Source organism: Bemisia tabaci, chromosome 7, assembly GCF_918797505.1.
Source record: "Bemisia tabaci chromosome 7, PGI_BMITA_v3".
NCBI classification, from domain to species: domain Eukaryota; kingdom Metazoa; phylum Arthropoda; class Insecta; order Hemiptera; family Aleyrodidae; genus Bemisia; species Bemisia tabaci.
Window position 1 is genome coordinate 25527860 of NC_092799.1, and position 21435 is coordinate 25549294.

Here is a 21435-nt window from a genome sequence, read left to right on the forward strand (position 1 = left end):
ACTGAATTATGTGAGCAAGACAACTTCTTTTGTTGGAAACAGAATCAATTCGGACTAGATTTGGAGGTGAAATACGAAAAGTCACATGCATTTCAATTGAATTAGGTGCTACTACAGGAATTTTGGGGCTGACAGCATAGACCTTCCTTAGCTTCAAATGCCAGTATCTTGGTGTTGATGCTATGGTGCCTGTTTCATTTTTTCTTATCTCAGCTAAAGCTGAACTATTGCTTGAATCATTTAGAACAACATATTGGTTGAAATTGGGCACAACGGAATTCATCTGCATAAGTTAATACCAAATTCATAATAAGAGTTTTGATCAAATTGGAAAGTGTCAATTAACTTACAAAACAATTTGGAGCAAAATTGAAGCACAATGATCAAAAAAGTATATCAAATAATGAGAGAAGACATGAATGAAGGGTGTTTTCAAGCTGGAAAGCTGAGATATTCACATTTAGAAGAAGAAGAACTTCATGAATTTCCACGCAGAAGCTTTTTTTAAGGGAAAAACTTTCATCTCTATGCTGCTGACAACTTATATTAAAGAATGTTCAGTCTCTCCTTCAACCATTGTATGGACCTTCAGTAGCTATTAGTGAAAGTTTCACAAAGTGAACACCCTTAAGTCCACATTCTCACCACCACCACCACATACACACAAAAAAAAAAAAAAAAAAAATTAAAAAAATAAAAGCTCGTTTCTGTACCAAATTATGTTTTCTTCTCGATCATTTTAAATTTTGCCTCTATCCGTTTCGTATAGTTGTCGAGTTTATATGCAGCTTGTTCTAACTTCATTGCACTATCTTCTATTTTTGCTATTTGCTCCAAATACGGCTCTAAACTTTTAACTGTAACAAGAAAAAAAGCAGAATAAATTAAAAGACACTTTAATCCAACAGTCCAATCACAGTGCAAAAAACAAATAGATAAGAGAATCTTGTGTTTTGTTTAAGGCATTGTCAATTAACAAAATGTTTTCATGATTTTGAGTTAAAAAATGTCTGATATCTTTGAACTGACATTTTATGATGGCAGATCAACAACAGCTTCTACAACCCATTAATGCACCTGACTCAAAACTGACAAAAATTAAGACACAAGGTTTTGTAGTTACACCAGCAACGTTCAACATGTACAAGGGAAGAAAATGTCCTACCTAAAAAAAAGTACGAAAGTAGTAAAAACGTACTTACATTTGTCATTCAAATCAGACATAGATTTCTGAATATTGGTCGCAACCGTCCGCATGTCCGCAAATTTTGTGACAGTTGCATTATTCATACTTTCTAGTAATTTATAGTCTTCCTGGAAAGAAAAAAGGATGGAAAATCTGTCACAAAAACAACTCTATGGAAAAGTTAAATCCAATGAATAGGCAGATTTTAAATAGGTTACTGCAGTAAAGCTGGCTCTTAAAAAATCCTGAGTTTTAACTAAAAGCAATTTGTACACTAAACTCTCGATACAAGAGCCACAAAACCAGTAAGAAAAAGAGTTAAGTATCCTTCCTAAAAACCTGTGGAATATCAATATTATTCTTATTTCTTCTGTAAGCATTACAAAAACAAGAAATTTGAGTAGGACCTCATCCAACTCATGCCAATTTCTTTTAGAGCTAACCGGACAGAATCTTGCTGTATCATTTTTGAACATTCTTTGTAAAAACTGTCAAGTTGAAGTACAGTTCCAATACTAATAAAGGCTGTCGCTTTCTATTTCTCAAAACATCACCATCCGATCCCATCTTTTAGAATTTAAAACATGATTCAGAAAACCCAGAAACATAAGATAATCAGATTGCATTCTCTTACATGTTTTACTTATTAATTAACTTTTTAATTTTGCCCCCCCCCCCCCCTTTTAGAAGGCGAGAGGATTGATTGATCTCTTTCATACCTGAGCTAAGGTCAACTCTCCCGAAATGTAATCTCCAGTTTTCTGGAACATAGTATTAGCAATCTGACTTAAATTTGGGTCATGAGGATCAAGAGCTTCAAAACTACTTGTGCTTGTTGAAAGAGTTGGCCCTGCAACAGTTGAAAAATAAAAATAAAATAATTACAGTATTAAATTAATAAATATGGCAACTCAGGCTACCTTAACTCCAATCCAGTATGAAACTCAACAAAATGTACAGAAAAATTTGTGGAAATTAGTACCTGCTTCCTACAGACGTATATCAAAGGGTAAAATCTAAGAATACATACGGCCACAGAATGATTACAGGGCCCATTCATTGAATACGTAATACGCTAGATCTCAGATTTTTTGAGCCCCCTCCCACCTGGTTATGCTTCTGTGGCTTGGTTGCTTGGTCCCTATAATAATGACATAACACTCTCCATAACCCTCTGACTCTCAAGAGTTTAAAAACAAGATGTTTCGATTTTTTTTTATAAAATTTTACCTACATAAGATATTACGTAACCAAGAGCTAATCACCACCTCGCCAAAACAAACAATTTTACTTCTCAGAGTGGGAATAAACCTGCTCCTTTAAATTGATCATTGGACATACATTTCCTCGCATAACTGTTCCATTCACTCAGACCATCCATAATATACCTCGTCAAAGATCAGAGGCAAAACCTAATTCAGAGAATTAGATCATGAAAGAGGGAAATAAAAGTGTGAGATAGGAGGAGGCAGTTCTAGAAAGAGGAGATGCAGGGTACCTACTATGGAAGTCGGGTGGCAAAACTCGGGGGTAAAAGTCGATGAAAGAAAACCCAAAACATAGGGATCTATAAATACCACGGAAAGTCGTCTCATCATCTACACACGAGACATTTCTTTTACTGTTGATTGTGCGTCATCTACATAAAAATTTGTGGTCTAAGATTCTCAATGATGATGATTTCTTTTCATGATTGTATCGGCGATCAGTTGTAAACAAACATGGTCTGTCTAATGACTCGATACGTTCAGGGAGACTCCTGAGTCAATTTTGATTAGCTTTCCAAGAAACATCTATAATTCTTGGATGTGGATACCGACTGATAATTCAAAGATCAGATACATATATTATTTTCAAAAGAAAGAGATGGGCATACCTTTTTTAGGAGATTCAACATCATCACCAGGATACTTCTCTGTCATGGTAACAAAATGTGAAGGAATGAATAATTGAAGTAAATAAAGGTATTTTAGCACATTAAGAAATATACATGTCTGCTGTAAGAATAATTTTATTTCACGGGAGAAGAGTTAGATCAAATCCTGCTCCGGAATTGCATTGATAATAAATTTAGTATTTGATCACGATAGATAACTAGATAACTAATACTACTGATAAGAGGTTATAAACATTAAAGATATCGAACAAAATCGAATCAATCGAATATAGAATGAACAATATCGAATTAAATCTTGTTAGTAAACAAAGCCACCTAACCTCAAAAGTTGACATGGGGCAGCGCATGGGTTGTTGTACTCTATGGTTGGAGTGAACAGATTGGCCCAGATATTCCGGACCACATTTCACCAAAAACTGCTGTTTGTCAAACCGCCGTCAACACCTACCAAGCGGCGAGTAGGCCTTCGGCCATGCTCGGCAATCTTCGTAGCCAATCAGGTTGCCGCTCGCCGCCCGTAATCTCGAAGAAGGTTCGGCTCCTACACCACCTTACACTTTTCGAATTTTGGATTTTGGCATTCGGCCTGATTCTCTTTTCCTCTTTTCCGTAATTAATAACAATAAAAAATTCATTTAATCATTACTTAGCGGCACCTTGTCCAATTTGTGCCTAGCGCCTCTACAACTTTGCAAATTTGGACGTTACCTTTTGAACATTTCATCCCTTCCCTTTGAAATTACTTTGAATAAGTACACTTCACATATCACACGGGACTTTTATCTGCATATTTACTTGGCTTTATTCGCAAAGGATCTTTTAAGAAGTAAATTCTTTCGATAACTTACTGGGGATGGTCAAGTCACCAATTAGAGCCCGTCATTCCATGCCATTATTATTACAGGACTAGGTTTCTTACCTATAATTTGATGGGCACCGTGAGAATAATAGATAACCGTATTTGATCCGTGCCTTAAAAAATGAACTGCTGGTGGCAGAACCATCTTGGTGATGTTCATTAGGAATTTTAGACTTTATTCTATTTTTTCAGCAGATGAACCTTACATGGTAACTTGTAAAGTTTTGCCTCATTTTCCTTGAGTTCTACTTAGTTTGATGCCAAAAAACAAGAAAATTCATGGAGAAACGTGCCTTAAAGGTGATACATATATTATTTTCAAAAGAAAGAGATGGGCATACCTTTTTTAGGAGATTCAACATCATCACCAGGATACTTCTCTGTCATGGTAACAAAATGTGAAGGAATGAATAATTGAAGTAAATAAAGGTATTTTAGCACATTAAGAAATATACATGTCTGCTGTAAGAATAATTTTATTTCACGGGAGAAGAGTTAGATAAAATCCTGCTCCAGAATTGCATTGATAATAAATTTAGTATTCGATCACGATAGATAACTAGATAACTAATACTACTGATAAGAGGTTATAAACATTTAAGATATCTGAAGATATCGAACAAAATCGAATCAATCGAATATAGAATGAACAATATCGAATTAAATCTTGTTAGTAAACAAAGCCACCTAACCTCAAAAGTTGACATGAGACATGGGGCAGCGCATGGGTTGTGATTGTGAACATAGAAAGTGGTGGTGGTGAAATGTGATATTTAACATATTTAATAAATATTTTATACAAGTGCGATCGCGCACAGAGAACCAAGAACTACTCGCAAGGTTTGAAGTTTCTGACCAAGAATCATTCGCCCGTCATTGTCTCGAAGCATCTTGCATTTTTACCGAGGTGTTTAGCTCATGCGATCCTCAATCAAGATTTTCTGCCATTCTTCCCTCTGTTGTGTCCTCTGAAGTACAGATTAAAATGCAATCTATAATTGACAGTTGAAAAGTGTTGTCACCCACCAGGTCTCAATGGGCATCATGAAAATGGTACTCGACTGTAGCACCTGCTTAGTGTAATCTAATTGATCCTGATTTTTGGATTTATGCAACAAGAAGCTTTCTGTTAAGAAAAGTTCCTGGCAACACTCTCCCCCTTTTTTGAACCATTCAATTGGCTGTGGTTATTTTTCACTCCATGATGGCACCTCCAAAGAAGCTAAGTATTTTTGCTCAAAGAATGAAAGCACAACGACTGGAGAAAATGGATGATACCCCAGTAGCTGCAGAGGAGACGTCCGACACCTGTAATGAGCCCTCATCTTCAAATTTTGGTAAAAATTGTTAATTTTGTGTTGAAATTTGCAATCAAGCCTGTCCATGCAGTTATTATAGCAGTATGTAGTAGTAGTAATCGTCAGTATGTATAGTAGTATTTGTTTTTTATTTCAGTTTCTATTTTTCAGCCCCGCTTTCCTCAAGATTCCCCCATAAAAAGTACAACTTTCAAAGGTCATCATACTCAGGAAGCTTGAAGGAACATCATACCTATCAAATATTACAGAAATCTAGTCAGAGCCGAATTTCTTGATGTTCCATGAGGATGCATAGCCCTTTTGAGCCAGTTCAGCAGCTCTTTCTTGTTCGACAAGGACTTGGCTAGGCTTATCCAAAGTTAGATATCTGAAGGCAAGAATAAACTAAATTGGAAATGTATGCTTATTTTTCTTCCCCTATCTTTATTTTATCCCTGTCTGAATTCTTTCCAGGTGACCGAAGCTTTATTGTGAACAGCTTAGATGCCAATGCAATCCACAATGAGAATATCGAAAAATTAAAAGATCTTTCAATCGTAGAAATCAAAGAAGAGCAAAAAAGATTGTTGAAAGAATTAGATCCTGCCTTGGTCCAATTTTTACGAGCTAAACGGGAGAAAGCTTTGCTTCAATCTGTCGAACCTCCAATGGTAGAGAACTCATCCCATAACTCCATTTCTGAGTAAGTGTTTTCCCATTTTTATGTTTGATTCACTTATCAAAAGATATGAATACCTATGTTTGTATTCAATGTGCTGGAATGATGTTGAAATGATAAAATTCAATGGTAAATATTTCTCAAGGTAATACAATTAATATTATTGGTCTTCCCCAGCCACTGGTATAGCCAGATCAAACGGCTTAGACTTTAATTGTTCAATCAACCCAGACCCCACAATTAACAAACATAACGGATGTATAGATTGTGTAAATGAAATAAAATAAACTCCGAGTGAATTTGATTTTAAATATACTTTCTTGAGAGGTTGGAACTTTCTTGATACTTTTTTATATTCATGTTTCAGGGAAGAGACGAAACTTTCAAGAGTTCCTGAACTAGCAAATAAGTATGTTCATATGGATGTCGTTGAAGAGGAGAAGCTAAAATGGTTAGAAGATCTACCTCCTCTCCCACCAATACCACCGGATGCACCATATACAGCTCGATTTGATTTTAATGGTAGGTTTTTCAAAATATAACTCATAAAAATTAAATGTATAAGTTTGAGACTGAGTACATTGATGGATTAGACGTTTTTCAAAAATATACTGGTGACGAAACATTTTAGAGGATACTTTTTCTCTACTTTTTACCAAAGAAGTGACCTTACTGCACAGAAAACCAAGGAATTTAGCTCCGTCTGAATCTGATTATCATTTGATATGTGTTCTCTACGACCTTCCGAACTAGATGAGTTTTTCAAATTGAACTTACTATGCAAGAATTTTGAGGATAGGAGGGCGTATGATAGAGGGTATGATAGGTGGTGACTTAAAGATAATTTTTCAGCATTGAAACTGGCATTAACTAATAGGAATGATAGTGATCGAGTAGAGCTTCTCTTTCCTGGATGTGAGCTGGTCAGAAAGATGAAATGAACACAGGCGCAACCTTGCTTCAACTGCTTCAGTGTAATAGGCCCTGCTTATCTCACACAGTGGCAGTGCCACATCTCGACAGAAAAATGCATGTGAAAATGCGGAAAAAAATTACTTAACCCTAATTTTCTACCAAGTGGCACATATAAACTTCAATTTCAAGAGCTCATCAAACTCAAAAGGTTGTTAAAGACATCTTTTCAATTAAAATAAAACAGTTCAGAATATCTCCTTGAATTTTTTTATGAATATTTTTTAATAAATGAAAAAAATTGATATTAAATTCAAGAGATATTTTAGGTCCTTCTCATTTCAAATTAAAGTTATTAAGCGAGACTTGCAGAGCTGCAATAGCAAGATAGGTACTTCTTTTTTGACTTTGGTCATTGTTAAATTTTTTAAGAACTTCTGTTGTCGTATGTATGTAGGATAAGGGTCTCTGATAATTTTAAAAATTTGGTCTTCAAGATATTATATTTTAATGTGCAGGTAGAAATAATTTCTCCTGTCAAGAAAGGTAAAACTGCAGAAACATGCCCTCTAATAGTTTTATATGGGGCTTAAAATGTAAGTTTACATTATTTAGTATTACAGAATTCTAAATTTTGTCAAATTTTTGGTAAAACTCAAAATTTGATCCCCTTCAAGCGTCTCACTGATTTGGTTATCTCCTATCCCCCAATAATTAAAATTCCCTCTCTTTCTTTCTAAGTTGTTTTTTGCTGACAAATTTGATTTGTTTGTAAATATAGGTGTGTTGCTGCCTTACACTGACGGTACTGATAAAACATTAAATGCTGGCCTACACCATCATGGAGAGGATGCGCAGAGGCCTGGCTACACCTTACAAGAGCTACTTCATCTAAGTCGTAGTGCTGTGACCCAGCAGCGAATACTGGCCATATCAAGCTTAGCATCAATCTTAGAAAGAGTATGTCTCACCGTTATGAAGCAGTGAGCTCTACTTTTCTCCATTTTACATGATGGTTTTATGAATCAAACCTAAGGAAGCACAACATGAATTTGAATCATCAAACCTACAATTAGTACCAAAGGCGTCTCTAGATTAGCGGCATTTTTTCCATGAAAGGAATAACTTACAATACCTACTCTGTGAACAAATTTTATACAACCCGCACCACAATATTTTCGTTGGTGAAGTTAGAAAATTGGTGGGGGTTTGCCGTGGATGTCCACGGTAGCTCCTGTAGAGTTTATGCCTATTACTATGTTGTAACATAATGCACAATTTTCTAAGACCTTATAGGCACTATGAACACTTCTTTTGATACAAATTGAAATTTTTTCAAAAACTGATTTTAATGACTTACTTTAATTTTGTACTCCTTGATTGCCATTTTGGGCGGGCCGCCCATCTTCAGGTGACGTTCTTCATTGTGGAGTAAAAAATTAAAGTAAGTCATTAAAATCGGTTTTTGAACAAATTTCAATTTGTATCAAAAAAAGTGTTCATGCCTATTATTCATTTCAATGTTAGCAAATATTGTGAAGCAGAAGTTATATTTTCTATTTTTTTGTTTTATTTCTGCAGGCTGAAGAGTACGATGGCTGTTTTGATATTCCATTAAGAGTACAGTTGATGAATCCAGAGCTCTTCTTATTAATAAGGTTCTCCCTTGATGATAAAATTAAATCAACTGTTATGACCTCATTACGAGCCTTATGCAATCTTCTGGTCTGCCATCTTGATGAGGTAAGAATTTGACCAACTTATTCAAGACTAAGGAAAAAAAATCAGAGTTGGGCCGGGTATCCAGATTGCTGGATTATCCGGCCGAATTCCGAATATCCGATATATAAAAAGCACTATCCTGTTCCAGCCGGAAACTTTGGCGAATTATCCGGTATCCGTATCCGGATCCAGTGGTGTGGAATATCCATTTTGGCCCAACTCTAAAAAAAATATAATAACTATGTCAACACCTCAGCATATTTTTTCCCTTACATTTTTCGATTTTCATTTTTAACTCTAGTTTCAGTCAATCCAGTCCTTATTTTCAACTTTTTCACTTTATCCCTGTACAATCTTTAATAATGTCCCATAAAATTAATTACAGTCGAACCTCGATAACTCGAACCTCGATAACTCGAAAACCTCAATAACTCGAAGAAAATGTCCGTTCCCTTCCGCAGAAGGCCAAAATCCTCGATAACTCGAAAAATTTGTTCCGTTAACTCGAAGACATTTGAGGCTCATTTGTACCTCAGTAACTCGAAGGAATCGGCGGTTTACCTCTATAACTCGAAGGCAACTACCATGTGTCAAATATGTACCTCAGTAACTCGAAGGAATTGGAGAAAAACCTCTATAACTCGAAGGATATGCTTCGGCCCAGATGCATCCTTCCCCAGATCCCTTTGTGGAGCAACTGCCTAATGTTAGTGATGATGTTTTTTCTGCTTTGGTAACACTTGAAAATGAGGTAGATAGACACCGTTTGCAACACTTGCAGCAGAGCAGAATAACTCAGTTTTTTAAAATTTAATTCTTGATCTTTGTGTACATATTTTTTCCAATAATAAACCATTGTCCTACCCCGATCGGACGTGGGGTTAAATATTAGTTCCTACTTTCATTCCCCAATATTCCCTTATTATGATAACGTAAAACAAATAACGGTTTTTTTTTCTAAATTGACCTAGCACCAACCTCGAACCTCCAACCTCGATAACTCGAATTTTTCATCTCCAAACCTCGTTAACTCGAAACCTCGATAATCTCGAAACCTCAATAACTCGAATTTTTCATCGCTTCCCTTCAGCTTCGAGTTATCGAGGTTCGACTGTACTAGACTTGCAAGTGATACCTACATATATTATAACCAACCAATCACGCGTAGCCTTGTTGTCTCACCACCCGTGACGTCAGCAAGACTATATAAGCGTGGGTTGCCTAAAAATCGAGGTCTTTTACCATCCCCATGACCCACGAAACGTGTAACTCTCTCTCTGGTCTTTAACATCCCTACGACCCACGACCCGTGTCTCTTTCTCTCATCGGTTTTATTCCATCAGTAGTGCAACTCTTCACTTCAACTTTAACGCTGTGTAACCTTGTGACATTTAATTTGTGAAATCTGTGATATGTGCCTTCATCACGTCAATACAAGCTATTTCGTCTGAACTCTTGTTTTATCCTTTATCGATCATTCCTTAGTCAGTTTGTCAATCCTGACTCAAAAAGATTGACTGGTGCCGAAATAATTATCTCATCACAAACTTTATAACATGATTAGCGAAACCAATCGTTAATCATAACAAACTAGAAATGAAAATCTCTTGTCTTTCGCATTGCCATAATTTTAAATCATTTTCAGGGATTTTCAATGTATGAAAACCTTTTTTCGTGTTTATTACTGTATTTAAGAATCGTACTGGTTTTTAACATCCAAAATAACGATTATTTATATTTGTGAGGAAAAGAGAAAATTTTGATTATTTTGATAAGTTCCCTCATGGGTCAGTTGCATTCTTTTTTTCTGTACACAGAAAAAACACTATAGTAGCTAACATGCATGGTTTACTCAAGTTTATAAGTCAAAGAATGCCAATAGTGAAATGAAGACGTATGAAAAGATAGATTCTAATCGTAGTGTGTCATGCGCTCAAATTAACATTCATGGTAGTATAATTATACCACTCCAAAGTCTAGACCAGTAATTACTTTTATCACAAAACTTAGGTTGGACGGTCTGTTTTATTTTTTATTCATATTTTTGGTGAGTATAATCTGAAGGTGTATTTTTTTCATTTTCAGCTTTGCTTTGATCGAGAATTAGGTACTTTTTCAGATGTATGTCAGCCTCTAATGTTTATTGCCGTTGAAGATTTGCACAAAGAAGAGAAAGAAATAAAAGATGTTGATATTCTGAAACTAGATATTATTAAGGGAGCATTACGAACAGACTTACTGCTTAGACTAAGGTAAATTGACTGGTATCTTTGTGGTCATTACATATGACAGTTTAAGTATGTGCTTATGTTTCCTTTCGTGGTAGAAGAATATAGAATAGATCCCTAGAAGGGACTGTACTGGATGGACATTGTAGAATCACAATAGTATAGTGATTTTTAAAATTATTTTCCAGTTACATAAGTTGCATGCCTCTCTTCAAGACTCATATCATTCAAATTGCCACAAAAGGATCATTTAATCAAAATCTCTTGAATTAATAAAACAACAGCCAAAACGTATTTTAAACATGCTTCTTGTGTTATGAAGAAATGTTTAAATGACTTCTCTTATCTTTGGCAGGTATATCTTAGATGAATTAAGACCAGAACCAATGGAAATTGTTTATGTTATCAAATGTCTCATTAGAATTGTACGCCATTCCTACGAATCGACCCTACTTCTCATCAAGTGTCCAGGTCTTCTAGAAACCGTCCAAAAAATATGTAAGTAAGTTTGCCATCAACATCTTTTCTTAGTTTTTTTTGTCTTGATTTCTCTTGATTTTTGTCCCGGCGTAAGAATATTCAGAGAGATTATTTAACACTAAAGACCGTATTCTTACTTGTTCCTTAAGCAGTTCCTTCCCTTTGGTGAGCCCTATATGGTTTGCATTATAATTTAGGGAGGTTTAAGGAAGCCTTTTAAGTCGTATTTTAAGGAAATTTTCACAAACTTCAAGTATAATATAACAGTGTAACTTTGGACACAGACCCTCGCAAAGTATTATAATGATTGACCCACACAAAAAATTAAAAATACAAAAAAAAAAAAATTGTTTAATTATGGACATTTTCTCCCATAAATTTCGTCAAAATCTTGTTATTTTTAATCTTGTTCCAGTGCTGTTGCAGCCCGGTCCTCACACAATCGAAACCCTGAAATTCTTTCGGTTGATTGCAAGCCATGGCAACGGTTTAGCGTACCATCTACACGAACAGAAAGTCTTGATTGAAATGGCTCTCAAGTTTATTGCAGCTGAGCATGAAGGAAACAAACAGAGCTCAGTTCTCCTGATCTGCGAGTGCTTCCATTTCTGGGACACGTTCATCCGTTACGGGATCGCTCTCAACAAGATCAGTGAATTTTCTTTTGTAATTCACAAACTTCTCATTTTTCATCTGAACTCTACATCCATCACTTCGAATGAGTTAGATATCAGTCATTGTTGCAGTTTATTTGTAATGCTGGAATCAGCAGCTGCTGTAAACTACCATTCTGTCGAAGAGTTCGTGCCTACTTCTGTCGAGTGTTGTCGCAAGTGGCTCACTCAGTTGACCTCAAGTTGCGAAGTAGATTGGTTTTTCTGTAAACTCTGTGGCCTTGTGCTTCGATTCCTAGCTGTGTTCACAAAAAATTCCAGTGTGAAAAAATATTATAGAAGAAAGTTTGCGCAAGCTAATCCTCAATCCAAGAATCAGTCAACTCGGACAAAATCTAGTCTCGAACTCGTGGTTGTTGAAAGGTTCAACGAAGAAGTCTCCTGACAATATACTTGTCCTTGGAATAGTTCCACCCACATTAAGAAAGCAGTCTGTGCTTCCTCTGTTTTCTGGTATAGTGCAATTTTTTCTGCACAATCCTTATGAATGGTCAGAGGCATTTTTGAGGAATGAATCCATTCAAAGGTATTTCAGTGAAATTACCCAAGACACAAGCATTCATTCAAGAAGTAGTTGTATTTATGCCAGGCATGAAATGTTATTCCTAGTTGATTGTTGTAAACTATTTGCAATGTCACCTGTAGCAGAGTTCACGAAAATTTACCATGAATTAAGTTTGGTATTGATTTTATGCATTCAAACAGATGATAAAGCTAGTTTGTCCGACTTGTTTAAACTGATAGTTTTCAATCAATTGTTTTTTACCAATGTCAATGCCCAAATAGATATGCATACAAATCAAATCCTGTTAGAAGATGGTCTCCAAAAATTAAACTCTATATCTGAGTGTTACCTCCAGTTACTAAATCTTACATCCTGTCCTGTAAACAAAAGTTGCCGTTCTTCACTATTTTCTTCAGAAAAAGGACTCGAGCCTGCTTTGCCGACAGATTGGCAGTTCTATCCAATAATGCAGCTACATAATTCTCAAATTACTGAAAACCTCTCAGGAGTCTTAGAAGTTGCACTTTACTGGATTTATATTCTAGAGTGTCTCAGACCCGTCATCGCCAGCAGAACCTCAGTCACAGCCCGATTTTGCCGTTTATGTTGCGTCTTCTTGATTGAGAATGATTTGTTCCGGGATTTTCCGCTACTGTTGAACGCAATTCTGATGAAGTTTTTGCAGTATAATGATAGCTTGGACTTCGAAAAGCCTATCTCTGGTCTGACGTCATTTTATGACTTCTATCGTGAACTACTGGAGCAGTTGAACGGTGTGTCATATAATGACGAATCCTTCAGTAACTTCATCGTGGTTCCCTTACAACAGAGGCACAGTGATCGGTTCCGGAAACTTGTTTGGAGTGAACAGTCACCAACCATCAGATTTTTGGGGACACCGTTGGACAAGTACCTTTTGCCTCTGCAGAATTATCTTGAGCCTGTGGAAACGGATGAAAGTTTACTCACAACTTACCTGTATTTCTTAGCAACTAGTAAGTCCTTTATTTCTCTTATTTGGTTCAGTTGTCAATTTTTATCCTCTTGAAAACTTCTGTGGATTGGTTGAACTCTGAATTTTTCATGATAAATTTTTGTAAATTGGCAATGGAAACTCACTACCCTACTTTTACTTTTAATACTTAAATTTGGGCATTAAAATGGGCAGAAATGCCAAATTTGCCAAATGTTTATCTGCTGTTGTTTAATTTTTTTCAAAGAATTGTTCAAAATCGTGAGAATATTCTGTGTGGGATGAAAAAAAAATTAATAAGAATTCTAAGGAATAATATTTGTTGGTTTTCCTTTGAAAAAATAATGTATAACAAGAAATTTGCAACGTTGCAAAATTGCATTTTGACCCTCAATATTGATAAATTAATTTTGTTCTCAACTATTGAACCGTAGCCGCTGCAGGAGCCTTTGCTCAGGACATTGCTCTATCTCTTGTAGTGAGAAAAAACCTGTTCATCTCAAAATATATTACTGATTAGGTTTCAATTATTCATGAAATCATTAAGAAAAGATTATGCAGAACATTAGTCATTTCTCAAGAGCAATTTGTGTATTTTGAAGTCTTATCTGATCACCTTGTTTGTAATTAAAATTTTCTTTCTCAGATAAAGTTCGAATGAGCTGGAGTCCTCTGCTTTATAACGTGGCTCTCCATCACGTGGCCATGTTTATTAAGTTGCACCCTGATCTCACTTGTGCAAAAATCTTGCTCGGAAGGATTAACGCCTTAGGAAATAAGGTATGCTCCTATTCTCCTGTTATTTTTCTTATTCCATTTTCCAGGCTGAATCGTTTTATTTTTTAAGAAATATTGGTACTGAAGACAAATGTAGTGCAGTCTAGGTGTGATTATGAATACATTAATTCATTCATCCTTGATTTTACCTAGCCTAATATGAATAGCTTTCGACAAAGAAGTTTCGAATGACATGGACTTGCAACAGTGAATAAGGGTTGCATGCATAGCCGCTCCTTAGACAGCTCCTTACCTTAGGAGGTCCCATACGGTTTACATTGTGACCAAGGGTAGCTCAAGGAGATTCTTAGCATATACCATCATGGAGAGAACAATTTTTGCGAACCTTCAGTAAAACTCAGCATTATAACTTTGGAAATGGGTCCTTGACAGGGATTACAATGCTTTACTACTAAAAAACCCGGAAAAAAATGTATGTAACGTGAGTTTTGTAAATTCTAAGAGAGGCTTGCACTTACTTTAAAGTTTTTCAAAATCATAGAATTTTTTCCTGGGTATTTTGAACTTTTTGCAGTGGGAAAGCATTGTAATCCTTTGTAAGGACCCATTTCCAAAGTTATAAACACTGTCAAATTTTACTAGACTTTTACAGAAATCGTCTTTTTGATGCTATTTTCGAGGGCCTCCTTAATCTTACCTTAATCATAATGTAAACCTTATGGGGCCTCCTAAGGGAAAGAGATATTTAAGGATTGACTGTGAATACGACCCTAATAGGTTTGAAGTTACATTCTCTTGCAAGGGCCGGGCAATGTAAAATATAATGTGTAAATGCTAAAGGCAATGTATAAAAATCTCTAGGGCATCAATCATCATTATACTAAGTTTCAGCCCATGCGCTAGTGTTTTTCACATCAGTTATTGAAGGATTAAAAAGCTGCAAAAAACCCACAGAAATGTATTTCTTTTTATAATTCTAAACTGTCATGCTTCTTCATCATTCATTTAGAAACATCTGCTTTCAAAGAAACATATGGCGTACATAAAAAATGTGTATCTCCATTACAAAATTTAAAAATCTCCAATAATATTTCATTTTTTAAAAAGAAAATTAATCCTAACATCTTTTTAAAATTTCTTGCGAATAATTCGACAAAAGTAAAGAATTCGCAGAAGTTTCCTTGGAAAACCATCGGTTGGACTTCTTTTGGAGAACCTGAGTGGAGATTTGCAACGTAGCATCTGGAGATTCGCATATTTTTAGCCATAGATATTTCAGGCTTAAGTCATAGATAAGTTTATTGCAAATGTATAGGCAATCTAAGAAAGTAAGTGATTCAGTTTTTTATATTTTAGGGAAGGTACTTGAAAAGTGCTTGAACTTCAATCTTTACTATTTTTCAGGGGTGAATGCCCTTTTTGAGAAATAACAAAGCGTTTGAGTAAAAAAGATTGTTCAGAGAGACATACCAATTGAATCGGGACGTGCGAAAACCGCTAAAGTCCATTTTTCTAGTCTTGAGTTTTTTAGAGTTCATAATATTTTTAAAGAGTTGATGGAACCATAAAAAAGATGAAAGGACTCGTTTTGGGATTAAGGAATCCCGAAGACGAGTTTTACCGCCACTTTCGGGGTCGCAACCAACTCCGAAAAGTATGATGAACTCGAAAAAGGTTAAGACTGATAAAATGGACATTAGCACGTCCTGATTCAATTACAAAGGCAACAGCGATCTCCCTTCAAACTTAACTAAAAATTGCCGATTAGGGCTTATGATATGGGAAGAAAACTGTGCATTTGGAGAAAAATTACACGGGTCTTGAAAAATGCTTAAAAATTATTGGTAAAGTGGTTCATTTTTTATCCTTGACATTACATAAGCCAAGTTTAGAAAAGGAGTTTCACCTCTCCCCCTAACCATTTTTTTACCAAACTTTTTTTTTGTAATTTCAGTCATGAAGTTCTGACCAACTATTTGAGTATCAGTTTCTCTGCATTGTTAACTTTCTTCACTTGAACATTTCATTTCAATGTATGACAGTCTCAGTATCTATTACGAATTATTCTTAATGAAAGATTTCACTGTAATACATGAATTAATTGTTAACCTATGCCATTTCCCTAATGTACAATTCATCTTCTGATTTCTTCATTTTTTTTGATTACAGGAGCTACAGTCAAATTTACTCAACTATCAGTATGAGATCAGTGAGTCGATGTAATGGATCTAAAATTCCTATTGTACTTAAGATTTTATGAGGAGACTTACAGGAGCATTTGTAATGCTTTTGTGTAAGTGAATTTGTTCCCAATTTTGGGACATCTTACTATATATCGATGGTGACTCACCTAAACCAGGGTCGAGTTCTATCGGACTAGGAATTCCCTTAAGAGCATGAGTAAAAATCCCTGAGCAGCCATTAGTGTGCAAACTTGCGTAGGATCTTGGCAGCTCACTGCATTTATTAGATGTCAAACATCACACCAAGTCTGAAAGACCGAACCGGCCTCGAACCGGTTTTTGCCTCGAACCGGTTTTTAGTTCTAATCGGTCATGACTAGAGTCTTCAGAAAAACTTATTTTTGTACCTTTACTGTGGAAGGTTAATAGGATAATATATATTTTTGTCAGAAAAACCACACACGCCAATTTTTTTACCTATCCCTCTTCCTTCGTACTTTTTGAAGGTAGAATCATGTGCATTTTGGGAGCTTCCTTTTCATCTGTTTCACCATTCACACTAATTTGAGTTCTGCTGTTACAAAATTAGTTTTGCAAAATAAAGAGGAAATGAGATTGATGACAATAATTATAAATTTATTTATCTTGTATGTACATAACAACCATTTGGAAAATAACAAGAATGTGATAAAAAAGAACTTATCCAAAAACACAAAATTCAATCGTTCAGTAGGGGTCCAACTTTCAGCATGGACTCAATTGTTCTTGTCAAAGCATCACATGAGCCACAAACAAAGAGAAATCCTAAATCTGTGGATACAATTCGCCTAATGCAGTCTAATTAGTCTAACAAAGAAAGAAGAAACCCGATGTTGACAAAATTGACAATAATCAATTAATAGCTTACCACTAAATTAATTATTATACAAATGGAAAATTTAAAACACATTATATGCTTTTTAATTACAAACATAACTTTATGCAAACCAATGTAACAGTCAAAATTTTAATTTTTATCAGAAAGTTTGATTGCAAGAGTTATGTTCATCAGGATCAGTATCTACCTTTACTTTACAGAGGGTTGATCAATCAATGTGTTGTGCCTTAATGAAAGGACCGTAAGGAATGAAGCCCTATCATGTTGGGTTATCCATCAATTAAAGTACATTAATAAGTTGAATGTCTAGGCTCAATAACTGTCCTAAACACTCCCAAATCAATTTCTACTCAAACACTGAGGTCCAGAAATTCTCTGTATGTTAGATTTCATAATCAATTAAAACAACTGCGTTCCATGCTTAACACTTCGCACTTAAGTTAGTTAAGTAAGTGAGCAAAAGAAAAGGATTGACCCCGAGCAATAAAAAGGAGAAAACCAAAAAGCTCAGCCATAGCGACCATTGGAATAAGTACAATCGGTAATTTCTCAGGAGAGTAATGTTGGGACATAGGCAGATGTGATAGCAGTTGTTCGTTTTTGAGTTATTTGGCTGTTGGCATTTGCTATTCCATTAAACAGCAATAATCAGAGAGAGTCTCTTATAGCATTAACAGAGTTGTGAATCTTGGGGAACTTATTGAGGGGGTTTCACTTTCAAAATACCTTTACTACGAAGATATCGAACTATGAATGGTGCAGCCGTAAGAGTGATAGTTATTCTTACCGGAGCAAAACATTTGTGAATAGCATAAGCAATAACAAAGGTACCAGCATTACCGACTGTGGCTGCGGTGACAGGACCATCAAATCCAACTGATTGAGCCATTCCCTCCACATCTAAACCACTATAAAAATAGAAAAAAAAGTAAATTAAGTATGTTTCCAGAGATGAAAGTTGATAAAGTTCGCCCAAATAAGATCCTACACTTTAATAAGGTGACAGAAGATCATCTGTTTTCAGATTAGGATTGAAAGTCAATACAAGAATCAAAATGGTGGATCTTCTGTTGCGCTCTAAAAATATGTCAACTTGTTTGGCCAAGACATACATATTTTAATCAAGAAGATTAGGCGAAAAAATATTTGATAGCTTTTCATTTTTCCATGGATTTTTAAAGAGACCATCCTCCTTTCAAACAGCAGGAGGTTGTCGTGGATTGAGGAGATTTCCAAGAGAGAGAACATTTTAAAGTGAGATTGTGACTGATTCTTGCTTCTGAGACCATCCCTTAACCCTGAATGACAGCGTTTTTTATTTTAAATTTTTCCCATGAAGACTGATTTTGTGACTTACAGTATAGCCAATAAGAAAAAGCATTTTTTCCCCTTTTGCATGACCTGCTGGTTTTTCATAAGGCATTTCTAAACAAAAAAATTTATTGGTATTTGCTCTTGGTTTGGCATTTCATTTTCACTATTCAAACGAATTTTCACTTTTTTATTTTCATTTTGAAATTATACACCAAAGAAATTTCTGGAAGCAGCAATTTTTAAGATAATTCTTCTTCTACATTTCAATTTTTACTTTAACCATTCATTGAAGAAACGATCTTGAAAAACATTTCCTTAGAAACTGAGAATTGTGGAAAGAAATCTGTAAAATATTTTGTTCAAAATTGCTGAAAAATTTTACTGAGTAAAATTTACTACTTTCATGCCAACGTTTTGAATATTTTGATGTAGGGGCTGGGTTTTGTCATCTTCTGAATGTGTCCAGTGCCAGCTTTGCCATTAGGCTACAAAGGCTGTAGTCTGAGGAGCAGCATTCTTGTAAGAGCAAATTTTCTGAGAATTCAATGCAAGACTAAGTGTTGTCTATTAAAAAAATGTCTGTTGTTAACATAGTAATGTATTTCCTTCGAATGTGGTAAGTCTCTTTATTAGTGTGGCAAAGGCGCAAAGAAAAAAATGGACTGATAAACTGGTGCAGGCCTGCTGGCAGAGTTCCGACATGCTGCACACTATATTTCTTTCAATTGATATTTTGCAAACTGAGAGGCAAAAGAACGAGACTGCTGTAGAATAGTGAGTGAAGAGAATTTTTATTTTCTTAGGAAAATTTATTTTCCTTACACGGGTATTTAGTCACCTCTTGCCTAGGATGGTCTAGGATGTGTCAATTAGTTAGCTTTAAGAAACTCCAATCAAGACAAACCACAAAAAAGAACATTTCTCGGTGAATTTCTTGAGGAGTTTCTGCTGGAATAGAAATGTTCTGTTAATAAATTTTAGCTACACTTACCTTGATGCTGCTAAATAAAATGTTCCCAGGGATATGAGTGATATTCCAATATGGAACACTATAACTGTAGCACCATAGTCTCTGACAGCCAATCTCAATTTCTCCTTCATTGGATTAACTTTTACTTTACTGGTATCAGCGCTGGCATCTGCAGGTTTTTCTCCTTTGTTGGAGGTGCTCATGAAAGTATTTTGAAACGAGTGTCGGCTACTTGATAAGCGGCAAACAGTATCAAAATTATTTGATGCTAATGAATTGAAAGTTTTGAGGATCCTTATTTGGTCTGGGACTGTAAATTTTAGTGCAGCCAAGTCTGTAGAAAAAAGGAAAAAGAAAATAATCTAAGATACTGTAACCTGAAGCTCACAAAAAAACAAAGGAGGATATGATAGGATGCATCTATTAAAAGCAGCCCGATAAAACAGTTGTAGGAGGCATTGCCATTTTGAATTTTCACAAAATACTTAATTCCGAACCTGAAGTATGTTTTACTCTTCTCTTTTAATAAATTTCATCATTTTGGCATTATATATCCTCAAAATACATTTCAAAATAAAAGGTTGTACACGTTACCATCAGAACGAAAACAACTGGGGACATGATGTTGAAACCTTGCGACTTAAATTATATTGGTATATCTTTTTTTTGTAGATCTAGTGGCTTTTCATCCAAAATATTGCGGATAACTTCCATCCTGCTGCAAGTGCAATGTTGCGCCAAGATGTAAATATAGGCTGCAAAAATTGAACCTGATAAAATCTGACAGGCTAAGTATATAGCTCTATAATGCAGTGTGCTTAGGGTCAATAAGCAGATAAGCGATTCAAACATTTTATTTTAAAAGAAAAAATAAAAGCTGAATTGACCCTATTTTTCAGAAACAGGTAGGAAGAGGTGCAGAAAACCTAGAACTTACAAATAAGTGTGTGAATAAGAACGATTCTTTGCATCGTGCTCATTTAAGGACAAAAGGCTGAACAACTGAGTAGATCATTCACATACAACGACAGCGTGACTCACACAATGTAAGAATCAATCTAGAACAGCTGTAATATTATGCTGACAACGAAGGTGACCAGCATCAATTTAAATCAAAACCATAGATTGCTCTTCATCTGACAATTTTCTTTCAAGAAACGCAGTGAGAGTTCTTCATAATTCATTTTACAGTCGCTATTTTTCCTTAATTGCCACATTGAAAATTCAACTTTAGAAGGTACGTAAACATGGTCGCAACATCGAGAATTATTTAGGATATAGCTGCGGCAATACATGAGCGATACCTCTTTACGTTGGATCAGCTGGAAATACAAATGAAGAATGACTTACCATTGACAAGAACGGATGAGAGTAACTTTTTCCCAAAAAATAATCTTGTTCCTGACAAGCACGTCCGGGAAGTTAGCGATAAAATCATTATAAACGAGGGGGAATCGAGGGTAAAATACACTTTGATTCACTGGACCCAGGTTTACTGAGGCGTTTTTGCTACTTCCGATGGATACCACGAGTTTTCACTGAAAACAGATTGAAAATAAAGATTGAAAGAAGAAAATTACAACAGTCGTATTTTGTTCGGAGGCAACACTCGCAACATGTTGTGAAAACGAGCAACAATCGCATTTTGTTAAAAGTTGTTTTGTGTTGTGGGGGCGGGGCTTATTTTCGTGCGCAAAATTTGAGAACCCCTACAGCAACATTGTTGCACAACAACTGCAACGTGCTCAGAGCAGGTCGCTTTTATGTTGTTCAAGAGAGCAACGCTGATTTCTAACCTAAAATTTGAATCTGCTCTCTCATTGGTTGTTCAGAATCGCGCAAAAAGAAACAAGAAGAAAACGGAAACATTTTGTTGTTTCGAACAAAACACGACTAACCATCGTATTCTTTTATGTAAATATAACCTACAAATTTTAACT

The 21435-nt window shown here is 35.5% G+C and overlaps 3 protein-coding genes across 3 annotated transcripts; 1 reads left to right on the plus strand and 2 right to left on the minus strand.

Moving 5' to 3' along the window:
- Positions 1 to 528: 528 nt before the first annotated feature.
- Positions 529 to 3327, minus strand: Blos2 (biogenesis of lysosome-related organelles complex 1 subunit 2). The gene is made up of 4 exons (XM_019053075.2): positions 3063 to 3327; positions 1906 to 2036; positions 1203 to 1314; positions 529 to 857 (listed from the first exon to the last, which is right to left on the minus strand). The coding sequence occupies exons 1-4, from the start codon at positions 3106 to 3108 to the stop codon at positions 718 to 720; spliced, it is 429 nt and encodes a 142-aa protein (XP_018908620.1). The 5' UTR covers positions 3109 to 3327; the 3' UTR covers positions 529 to 717.
- A 1306-nt stretch (positions 3328 to 4633) lies between these two features.
- On the plus strand, positions 4634 to 16792 carry LOC109038117 (RNA polymerase II-associated protein 1). The gene is given in 11 exon segments (XM_019053069.2): positions 4634 to 5279; positions 5715 to 5943; positions 6287 to 6441; positions 7613 to 7791; positions 8413 to 8574; positions 10639 to 10805; positions 11137 to 11279; positions 11677 to 12317; positions 12319 to 13435; positions 14060 to 14193; positions 16321 to 16792. Coding segments are annotated over 11 exon segments (3114 nt in total). The 5' UTR covers positions 4634 to 5146; the 3' UTR covers positions 16375 to 16792.
- A 157-nt stretch (positions 16793 to 16949) lies between these two features.
- Positions 16950 to 21111, minus strand: LOC109038119 (protein FAM210B, mitochondrial). The gene is made up of 3 exons (XM_019053074.2): positions 20846 to 21111; positions 19517 to 19829; positions 16950 to 18119 (listed from the first exon to the last, which is right to left on the minus strand). The coding sequence occupies exons 1-3, from the start codon at positions 20931 to 20933 to the stop codon at positions 17909 to 17911; spliced, it is 612 nt and encodes a 203-aa protein (XP_018908619.1). The 5' UTR covers positions 20934 to 21111; the 3' UTR covers positions 16950 to 17908.
- Positions 21112 to 21435: the final 324 nt, after the last annotated feature.

Bases quoted from the DNA above. Each gene is read 5' to 3' on its own strand.
- LOC109038119 (XM_019053074.2), bottom strand. From the start codon at position 20,933: ATGATTTTATCGCTAACTTCCCGGACGTGCTTGTCAGGAACAAGATTA. The intron at 19,830-20,845 runs GTAAGTCATTCT...TTTTTTCTACAG, and splicing joins CTCATCCGTTCTTGTCAATG to ACTTGGCTGCACTAAAATTT. The intron at 18,120-19,516 runs GTAAGTGTAGCT...CTATTTTTATAG, and splicing joins TTTTATTTAGCAGCATCAAG to TGGTTTAGATGTGGAGGGAA.
- Blos2 (XM_019053075.2), bottom strand. From the start codon at position 3,108: ATGACAGAGAAGTATCCTGGTGATGATGTTGAATCTCCTAAAAAAG. The intron at 2,037-3,062 runs GTATGCCCATCT...CAACTGTTGCAG, and splicing joins TGTTGAATCTCCTAAAAAAG to GGCCAACTCTTTCAACAAGC. The intron at 1,315-1,905 runs GTATGAAAGAGA...TTTTCTTTCCAG, and splicing joins GAGAGTTGACCTTAGCTCAG to GAAGACTATAAATTACTAGA.